The 11,069-nt window shown below is 52.0% G+C and overlaps 1 protein-coding gene across 1 annotated transcript in view; it reads right to left on the minus strand.

Moving 5' to 3' along the window:
• LOC144219777 (acid-sensing ion channel 2-like) overlaps positions 1–6,441 on the minus strand; it is a 137,537-nt gene extending 131,096 nt beyond the window's left edge. Inside the window, exon 1 of the mRNA XM_077749865.1 lies at positions 5,789–6,441. Within this exon, the coding sequence (XP_077605991.1) occupies positions 5,789–6,343 (555 nt within the window). The 5' untranslated portion in view covers positions 6,344–6,441. The remainder of the gene's footprint in view (positions 1–5,788) is intronic.
• Positions 6,442–11,069: the final 4,628 nt, after the last annotated feature.

Raw genomic sequence — 11,069 nt, forward strand, 5'->3', positions numbered from 1 at the left:
ACAGAAGGTGTGATCTTAGGCACGAGGGTACACAAACACGTGCACATTATATGGCTGGATGGAGCTATTCCCAAATGCTAAAATAATACATGTAATTATGTCCAGGACACTACTGTAGGCAATTTTTTTCTTCCTTCCTTATTCTTTCCCCACACCGCCCAAGCTTTCTCCAATGAGCATGGACTATTTCTGTCATCAGAAAATGTAGTATAATAATAACAACGACAATAATAAGACATGGTATCCTGATGCAGGTGGGCTCCTAGATACCTACACCGAAAAGGGAAGCTGAGAAACGGCCGTATCAGTTATAGTGTCACCTTACCTTCCAATAACTTCAAGCCCACTTAAACCACTCTGAAGACACACTTTGAGAGCTTACCACGTGCCAAGCAGTTCTAAGTCTTGAGAATATAAGGTCAGTAAAGACATCATGTCTTACAGGGAAGAGAGACAGAAATAGGCAATGTATAAAAATTATCAGTGGTTAAGGAATTCAGGTATTAAATTAAATCATCTCTGAGGTCTCTCCTAGCATAAACACTTTATGCGTGTAATGCTAGGAATGGCACAGCAAGTGCTCTCACAGAGGAATGAGCCAAGATGCTCTTTCAAAGACAGAGGAGGAAGAGATTCATTTAGATTACGGTCATGGGGAGAGGGACTGGCAATGATTTCCTGGAGAAGGCTACAGAGATATTAGAGCTGGATTTTAAAGGATGAGCAGGATTTAAATGAATAGACATGGAGAGAGAGGTGGGGAAGCAAAAAGTAAGTAAGGCCCACAAGCAAAGGATTCTGGGTCCACTTGGGAAACAGAAGGCAACTGTTTAATCAGCAGCTGTCCACATGATGTATGCAGAGAATGCATTTGAGAAGACAAGATGCCTGCTCTCAACTAGCTCTCCGTCTAGAAGGGAATGGGAAATGAGATGTGAGCTCTCAAATGGCAAGGATCCGGTGTGCCTTCATAATGCTGCATAGCAGGTGTCCTCTCTGATGGATAAAGGAATGGCTGCAGTAACATGCGATAACATGCCACACTGTGATAAAAGCTCTACGCCTCCTATGGAGGTTGCTTCCCGCCATCTCAGGGCTTGGTGGGCACGAGCTCCCTGTGGCGAGGTTAGGAGCCATGAGCTGGATCGTGGAAGCCGAGATGGTGGCAAGGAGAGGATGTCAATGCAGCAGAACTGATATGGACCAAAGTGCTGAAAAAAGTGAGAGTTTAACTCCTGTGAAAATTACAAATCCCACCATCACAGCAGTCGCCTGTGCTCCAAGCCTGGTGGTGAGTCACAGGAAGGAGGAGTGGGAAGAACACTGGCCTGGAGTCAAGAGAGCCAACGTCTAACACAGGCTCAGTCATACTCCTGTGGCACACGAAGCAAAGCAAGGGGTCTGCCCTGTACGGACCAGGCTTGCGCCACGCCCTGGCTCCTGGTGCACTTTACCTCCCTGGGTCAGCGCAACTCCGAGTGGCAGATAGTACTGTTTCTCCTTTAAAGATGGGGAGGGGCGCCTGAGTGGCTTAGTAGGGTTAGGCCTCCGAGTTTTTATGTTGGCTCAGGTCATGATCTCACAGTCTGTGGGATCGAGTTCTGCATCATGATCTATGTTGACGGTGTTGGACAGAGGCTGCTTGGGATTCTCTACTCTCTCTCTCCCTCTCTCTCTAACCCACTCATGCACTCTATAAATAAATAAATAAATAAAAATAAGTGGAAAGTGAGGTTAAGGAACTTGCCTACGATTACACAGCAAATGGGGGTACAGTTGGAACTCCCACTCAGATCTCTCCCCAAAGCCCACATTCTTCGCGCATCTGCTCCTTGTGTGATAAGAAATATCGACAGGTCGGCTATGGATCCACCAGCCTTGGGCAGGAATTCCAAGTATGCGCACTTCTTAAACCCTCACCTCTACATCTCTGTGATACTATGTGATGTGGAAGAACAGGATCCACACACTGTGGAGAGACCTTTCTTTCAGTAAGAAAAGGCCAGTGAGAGAAATCTCAAATTTAAAGCTCAAACACACACAACTGAGGAAATCAAGTCAAAAGTGCCAACTGAAGGGTCGTTTGCATTCCTGAACTTGAAGGCAGGATGAACCCCAATGTGAGAAGCAGAGAAACAACGTGAAATAGTCATGTGCTAGTCTCAAACAATGGAGTTGCCACCTGTCAGTAACAGTCAGTTATTGAGCCCTGCTTTGACCTCTGCTTGAAGCAGTCCCATCTCCGCAAGCCTAGGCTTTAACCCTGGGCTTCAAACAGAGAGAGCAGAGCGGCAGCCACCTCCACCCCCCTGGTTTCTGCTCACAGCATTACTCATCCGCTGACTCCTCCGGTGGGCTGCAAACAGGGCAGGTGGGCTGGACAATCACCTCCTGCTAACACAGAGAGCAGCCCCACCTTCCATCTGCACGGTGTACAAAGGACATTCACGTGCACTGCCTCACATGCCTCATCCTCCCAAGAGCCCTGTGAGTTACAAAGTCACGTAGTACTACCAGATGTTACCCAAGCAAGTTGAGGCCTAGAGAGGACATAAAATATGACCCAGGGAATAAACTAGAAAGTGATGGAGCTGCGAGCCAAACCTACTCAAGCCAAGAAGGTGTTAACCTTCACCTTAGACCACCCACCATCATGGCCAGAGACACCCCATCCTGACCTCCATCCTTCCACTTGAGGTCAGTGCGGCAAACTCCTCCCCCCTCAAACCTCAAGCAGGCACTATAGAACCAAGCCCTGTTCGGCTTTCCCGGGAAGGATAAATAGATGCCTATATGCATTCAGATTGTCCCAGAAGAGGGCTGAGTGTACCTGCATGAGCATGGAGCACACCTGTTTACATGGCAGTCAGAATTCCACACCTAGCTTCTTGGGATTTTAACCTCCACAAACAGCCTTTTCCTCTGCTAGAATCATGGCTCACTCACTAATTAAAGGGTATTATGCACTTCATTGCACACCAGCTAAGAACTTGGAATAAGAGCTTATGCAAAAACATTAGCCCTGGAGATAGCACTAGGTATGTTTAATAGAAAAAGAAAAATGGAAAAAGCAATCCACCTGGGACATCCCTTCCCCCATACTTAACTTCTCTAATAAGTCAGCCACCAGATGTAAAGAAAGAAGCCACTCATCATAGGAGAAACCCAGGCAAGGTCTAATAAATAAGCCAAATGGAGAGGGATGACCAGCAGAGAAAATGAATGGGCAAGAGAGCCAGGGAACTGACTTCTGCCACCATCACCTACAAGGTTCTCTGCCCTGTTCTGGTGTGAGAGCCCCAGATTCAGCATGCTATACCCCAGGCCAAGAGGGTCAGGGATATGAAGGGGGAGCGGGAAGGATTACCCCTCACTGCAAGGTCTTGGAACAAACCTGGTGCCATATGCCCTTTCACGGAGGTTCAGCATGGCTCCCCACTGCAACCAAAGTGTGAGAAAGGTCAGCCACCACCTGAGGCCTCCTCCAGGTTTCCTGGAGCAGGTGCCCTTTGTGACACTTCCAGAGCAGCTGGGCGATCCATCCCTGAGACTCATCGCCTTTTCAGTGCTGGGGGAGGTCAGACATTGAGGGTCAATCCAAGGAGGGACACTCGGCCAGATCAGCCCTGGACTTGCTGAGGATGGCAGATACTGACACGCCACTTACTATGTCAAAAACCATATCCACAAGCAACTTTACTATTTGATAGACACCCTGGAGAGGTCAAAGGCTCAGGTAAGGCTTTAAGGCCTGATCTTTGGCCTCTTGGAACCCCAGTAACTCAAATTACAGGCTAAGTGCCACACAGCAGCTGTGGGTCAAAGAACCGTTCCTTGGAAATGGAACTTGATCATGAATCGGGAGGAAACCACTAGTTGGACACACAGTTATGAGGATGCTTGAGGTCTTAGTCCAGGGTCTGTTACTGCAGTCCCTGTGCGGGTTCTGTGTGTGTTCAGGCAGACACAGGAACAGCTGAGTGCATTTCTGAGCTGCAAGGTGCAGTGGTGAAGCTGAGCGTTGCCACGGCACTAGAAAACATGGGGTGGGAGGCAGGGCTGGTTTAAGCCTCCCAGAATGAGGCATTTTCCCCTCCTCTCTCAAGCCACCTAAGATCATTTGTGCATAGCGAGGATTAGAGTCCTGTTTGCTCCATTCAGAAGGGCTTCCAATACTGCTGGTCCCTTCCCCCAGCTCAGACCCCTTTCCTCTTTAGGAAAGGGTTTTGCTGTACTCTTCCTTGCAATGTTTAAAATGGATGGTAAAAACAGCTCCCCCAGGACACAGGGCTCTATGGGATGCAAGTGGCGATGCCCACACCCCCACCCGCCAGCACTGTGGGCTTTTTCCAGAATCACAGACAGCCAACTGCAAGCACAGAGGCTGCAGACAGAGACTGGTTACGGTATTAACTAGTTATGGCAGAAACTCAGAACAAGAGGCCAGTAGGCAGGGGACCTGAGAGCAGGTGGGAAATGGATGCACTACCGGCAAGGTAGGGCACGTGTTAATTAGGCAGAGGGCTCCAGACAAGCGCTGGTGACCAAGTCCATCCAGTTCCTTTGCAACTGCTGCACCTGCCATCCAGAACCTACCATTGCAATTTGGCTCAAGGCTCTGAGACTCAAAAGCTCTGGCTTCTCCCTAAAGCAGCTATGGAAGAAGCAGACACCCTGGGCTTCTAAGGGGGAGTCCCACAGTCCCTGATGCCCCAGACCTGCCGGGAAGCAAGGAGGCATCCTTGGCTGCAGTCTGGCCCCCTTATGCCAAGTTATGCCTAGCAGCCCACTAATTGGGCAAACGGAGAACCCTGGCAGGGACAGCTCTCCTCCCATCCTTTCTCTGCCCCTCCAGGAAGCCCCATCCTGAACGTGAGCCACATCCCCCTCCGCCTTTCCTCTTTACTCAGCTCCACACTCCTCCTCCAGGCTTTCCAATCCCACAGCTGCTCGCCCCCTCCCCACACCACTCCTCTGGCATCCACGTTGTTAAGCGACTGCACAGGCAGCAGCCCGAGCCTTTGAGTTTCAAGCCGAAGCTCCCAGACAAGCCAGCCTGGACCGCCTCACCCTCACAGGCATCTCCCTGACCGTCCTCCTACACACAGGCCTCCACTTACACGCTCCTCTTGGGCCCAAGCACCCTGGACATCTCTTTGCTTCCGACCTGCCAGCAGACCAGACGGAGACCGGGGGTCCCCCACTTCCGCCTCTCCTCTCCCCACACGGAGCTCGGAATCCACACAAGAAAAGGAAGCACAGAGACTTCCACTCCTGTGAGCATCACCTGCTCCAGCAAGCTCCCAAAGCCACTGGAACCAGCCAGGCTGTCTGGGGCCCCACACCCCCTTCTCTGGCAGCTTTAGCTCCAGCCCAGCCCACAGGATGCAGTGCCTGATGCCACTTCCGAGCAGAGAAAGAGAGAGAGGGGGGAAATGCCACCTCGTCAATGACAAGCTGTTCCAATCACACAGCTCAGCGACCAAGTGCCCCGGACAATGGACAGCTCAGTCCTCCTCCCTCCAGTTGGGAGGAAGCCAGCTCAGCACATCTGGGGAAGCGATCCCCCACCGCAGGGCCCCTGCTCGCCCTCCACGCCTGACCAGACCACAGTGCCCCATCCTGGCAGGCGCACTGCTCCAACCAGTTCCAACAACTCTGGCCAATTCCCCTCCTGGCCTTTGACTCGGGCACCACGCTCTCTCCTGCTCCGAAGCACAGGGAGACCCCGACGTGGCACTTCTCAAGAGGACCAAGCGCAAAAGTGAGCTGAAAACCAAGTACTCACGGTGGTGAAGTCCTGGTGGCCGCACTCCTGCCCTTTGAACTTGCAGTAGAGCATCATATCCTTCAGGTCGTGGCCCACGCGATGCAAGAACTCCAGCATGCTGAACTGCTTGGGTTTGTAGTGTTTGAAGTTGGCCTTCTGCCGCAGGGCCTCCAGCACCGTGGGGTCAGCCAGGTGCGGGTCGGGGATCTGCAGGTTGACGTCCAGCAGGGCCAGCAGCTCCCCGGCGTGGTACAGGTCATTGGTGGTCAGCCTGGAAAACCGGAAGCCGTTGAGGTTGCAGAGGGTCACAGCCGGGAAGACCAGGCTTTGGGCCACCACCTCATCCACCTTGGTGACGTGCTGGTAGGAGAGGTAGTAGGACACCCTCTCCGAGCTCTCCACCAGCAGCAGGCCCAGGGAGCCCACGAAGGCCACGGCCCAGAGCACACGCCGGATGGTCATCGGCCCATACACGAAGATGTGGCGGATGCCGTGGAGGGTGGAGGTGTTGGCGAAGATGTGGATGCTAGAAGGCTGCAGGCTGCCCTCGCTGGGGCTCTCCTTGAGGTCCATGGGGACCCTGTGCAATTCCGCAACTGGCTTCAGGTTGATCCAATTTCGGGGAAGAGTTTCCAGTCCTCGGGCTCTGCTAAACCTTGACGTTCAAGGGAGAGAACACGGCAAGGCAAGCATCAGGCCAGACGCCTTGAGTTTATCCTGGGAGCCCAGCCGCACGCTGCCAGGGGTGAGTGTTTATATAAACCCATTCAAACTCTAGCTCCTGATTTTTTCCAGGCGATAAGGAGGGCTGGTTTTATTTAGGGAGACACCAAGGTGATGTGGAAGAGATGTGGGTGGGAAGGGAGAGCTTAGCCAATGGAAATAAAGTCCTCCCCCCTACACACGCCACTAGAGACAAGATTAAAAGCGAGAGCGAGGGAGAAAATGCTTCAAACAAGTCGCTCGGCAGCCCGGAGCCTGTTAAGCAGTGCATAATGCCCCGCGTTGAGCATCCCGGGGGTGTCGCGCGGCCACGCTGATGCACTNNTGGCGCGGGGGTGGGAGGCCGGGGGAAGGAGGAGGACCCCGCGAAAGTTTTCTTCTTGGCCGTTTTTTGGAGGAGCTAGTGGGGGGCCCGTCGCCGAAGGTGGAGAACTAGCCCTGGGAGTGAGGACGTGACACCCCTCCCCGTAGATGGCAGGGAGGCACTCGATAAACTCCGGAGAGCCAGGTGTGGGGGGTGGAAGCAGAATTCCTTTGCTCGGGTTCTGCTCCCAGGACACACTCCGCCTGGGGTCTCCAGAGGGGAGACGCTCAATGTGGAGAAGGTAAGGAGCAACCCCAAAACCACAGTGCGTCGGGCTGGCCGGCCGGCGGGAGGAGAACATTCCAGGGAGCGAGGGAGCCCCCCTCCTGAGATGCAAGAGCCAAGCACCCCTTGGAGACCCAGATAAAGAGCAACAAGTAGCCCCCACCCCACAGAGCTGCTGTGCTGTCCCAAGGTTCTGTATCTGAAAGAGAAAGACAGCTGGGGCTCCAGGTAGGGCTGGCTGCATTCCCTTTGGGCTGTGTGTGTTCTGCCCCCCGGTTTGCCAGATGGAGGCACAGCTGGAGATAGAGGTGGGGGCCTAGGACTGGGGCAGGAGCAGCCTACCTTCATTTCCTGAAAATCCACTGGAAATCGGCCCCTGCTAGGAGGTGGGTGTGGCTTGACCCGGGCCAGGGATCAAATGGATGGGACCTATAGAATCAGTGATGCTAAGCCACCATCAGAAGGAAAGGAACAGAAAGTTCCAGTGGCCAACCCAATGTGCACAGCCAAGCTGGCGCAGAGCCACACAGAGGTGCCTTGTTGAGCCAACCTGGTGTCCCCAGGGCATGCCAATCTTAAATACTCCTTGGAAGGCATTTGAGAAGAAGGCAGCCTAGGGAATGTCCCTCCTGGATTGTATCTACTTCAAAATATTTCTCCATCCCGTCTGCCCTCTTGCTAAGCCAGACCCAAACAGAACAGTGTCCGGATGCTCTCTGAGGCAATAAGCGTGTGGCACTGGATTAGCGGTGTATTGATCCTGGGAGCTTACAGGGCAGAAGTATCACAAGTAAGCACAAATGGCAGAGGGTACCCAACCTCAGGGTGCCATCCCCAAGGTCCCAGACCCCCACCTAGACAGGCAGAGGGTCTTCAAAACAAGGGTGCCAAAACTCAGAATCTGTCATACATCAAGACCTGTGTGAGGGTGCCTTATCTCACTTAACCCTTCCAACCATTGTGACAGGTGCATGTTGCTGTTATTACTTCCAGTATACAGTTGAGAAACTGAGACTCACAGAAGATGTCCCCACCCCCACCGAGCTACACAGCTAATAAGTGCCAGAGTTGGGCCTTGGACTCAAGCATGCTTGCCTCCAAAACACAGGTTCAGAAAGCAGATCCAAACACTCCCTCACAAATATAGGAAGGGGACAAGCATTTCTACCCCACTTCCCAAATTACACACACACACACACACACACACACACACACACGTTTGCCATGAAACACGTCCTCCTTCCACATACAGAAAACAGCCCTATTCCTCCTCCCCACCCCCAACCCCTAGCCAATCAATCCCTGTTGTCCATTTTTCGGCTCAAGGCCCTTCTACAGGACTGACTTCCCCCATGAATATAATCTTGGCTCATCGGCTTGTTTCACAAGTGTGTTGAACTCCAGCTGTACCACACAGTGCATTGGTTTGGGGGAAACAAGGAGGAATCAAACGCAATTCTTACCCTTGACCTCTCAGGATTCAATGGGGGCACAGGTGGCGTTGGTTTGCAAACTAGCCCCTGGACACGGAGGGCAAGGAGAGACCAAGAAAGAAGCAGGTCTCTCCAGATGGGTAGGTAACACGTTACATAAGCCGGGAACTGAACTAACAAGGCTTGTCTTGGGCACCCCAAGAAGGGTCGATCTCCACACCCACTTGCCAGAATGTTAAATGTTTATGTAGAGGCCTTAACTGACTTCAGTCACAGATGTTCTCAACAACACCTTCCTCTACAAACCTGTGTCCTTGGGCAGCGTGGGGTAGGAGGTGAGGAGCCTCTGATTGCCCTGAGTCAAGCTCGAGGTTAACCAGCAGTCATGTCCCCTCAATCACCTCCTTCAACGTTCCACCCTCCTGACCACCGGCTCTTCTAATCTCACATGCCCCCCTCCTCCACTGCAGGCCTGAGGGGTCAGCAAGGTGAAACCCCTTGCTGCGTGGAAGTAGCCCGTTCTGGGCAGGTATTTAGCCTCCTTGAGATAGCTACCACAGTAACAGTCTAGGCACATTTAAAAAAAAAATGCTGATTAAGATAATTATTCCCAAAACAATGTTTTTCCATGAAGAGCCCCATGATCTGAACTACTGATTTATTAAGACCTGTAGGTTTGGGATTAGATCCCTCAGGATGTTCCCTTGTATCCTCGCGTGATGTAATAATGATGATACATCAGGTATGAACACACAACATTTTGTTGGGATAATGGCACAGGTGCCTCCTTGCAAGGCAGTAATAATATCCAAGGCTTTTCCCCTTAGACATGTCAGTGTTCGGTAAAGACAGGCTTTGCCGGCGACCATTTAAAGCTTGCCAGGTGAATTCTGTAAGGGCTTCTGGGTGCGCCATCTTCCAGGCCAACGGAGGACACAAAGGCGGGCCAAATGATTGTTGCAGTGGAAAACAGAGTGTGTGCACCTGGCCTTGAGGAGAGGGAGCTTGGCAGCTCTAGGAACATAGCCTTGTTGTATGTACCATACATGTTAACAGGGGAGGCAGCACTGTCGGGTGTGAGGAGAAGGATTGGGGACGGGATATGCCAGACCAAGACCGCCACCTTCTCCCCTCTCTCTATGGTTCATGAACCCGTCCAGGTATGGTGTTTTCAATGGGTTCAGCATGCCACAGCACAGCCGGATCCCTGTGGAGATTGGAGCGGTTCCTCCTCCCCCCACAGAGGGTGCAAAGTAACTCACCCATCCTGGCGGGATGTCTTACTGCATATTGCAGCAGATGATGCATGATGGGGGCTTGGTGTTTGCAGCAATATAGCACATTGATCCACGGTAAGAGTCGGGGTAATGGCTATTTCCAGAAACTTCCACGCCTTTGGGCATCGAGTGTCTCAGTAGGGGTCTCCATTCTAACATATAGAACAACAGACCCTATTGGCTGATCATTCAGATGTTAAGCCTGGGATAGCACTTTAGTCTGCCTGGCCACAGTGGTTTTGTTAGTAATTTAGGCTGCTGCTTTAGTACTCTGTTTTTCCTTTCCACTGTGCCTGCTGCTTGCAGGTTTGAGAGGCAATGAAACTTCGACTCAATGCCATGTTCTTTTGCCTAGTCTTGGAATGTGACCCCTGATCACTATTCCTATGGCGTGAGTATCCATACATGATACTCAGCTTCTCTAATCCCCTAATGGTGGTGATAAGGAAAAGCTTGAGTTAGGCCAAGTGTCCCCACAAACCAGGCATATTTAGAATCCTCACGGAGAAGGAGGGGGCCAAATAATCACTTTTCCCATCTCTCACCAGATGAGAATTCCTGAGGTTGGCTCCAGACCCCTTTGGCAGATGCCCTGGGTATTGCTTGTTTGTTTATTTAAAATTTTTATTTTTAAGTAATCTCTACACCCAACAGGAGGCTCAAACTCATGACTCTGATATCAAGAACCACAGGCTCTACCAACTGAGCCAGCCGGACACCCCCACCCTGGGCATTGTAAAGCACACAGAACATGTTGTGAACCAAGTCACTGTGTTTCAAGCGCAATCCAGCACCGTTGGTGATAGGCCAGCCCACCCAGAGCACTGCAGGGGCCACTCTTCCTATGCACCTAATTCAGCTATATCAGCTGAAGGGTCAGTTGCTAAGGCTCACACCTGGACTAGGGGATCAGTTTCCTGATTGCCACGGGCATCCGAGGTCTGACGTGGAACCCAGGATTGCAGGTGAACCCAGATGTCTTTTCCACCTTTTCTGACACATGAGGGCTTATTCATGATCGTCCACCTCTCAGCTTCCCATTGTCCAAGCCATAGGGCGAATCCCTTTAGAGTAGTCCACTGTCAGTGCAAAGGACTAATGACCAGGATGCATTAGTTCAGCCCACTGACTGCCGTGGTTCCTTTCTGTTTCCAGGTGTTTCTGTATGCGGCATCAGCAGGGATTTCCCCCACCCTCTCCCCATAGGCCGCAGGGGCCACCACAGGAACTGAGAGGCTCTCCACATTTTACAGGACCTAGGAGCACCCACATTTCTA

This window comes from Crocuta crocuta, unplaced genomic scaffold, assembly GCF_008692635.1.
Source record: "Crocuta crocuta isolate KB4526 unplaced genomic scaffold, BGI_CrCroc_1.0 scaffold149, whole genome shotgun sequence".
NCBI classification, from domain to species: Eukaryota; Metazoa; Chordata; class Mammalia; order Carnivora; family Hyaenidae; genus Crocuta; species Crocuta crocuta.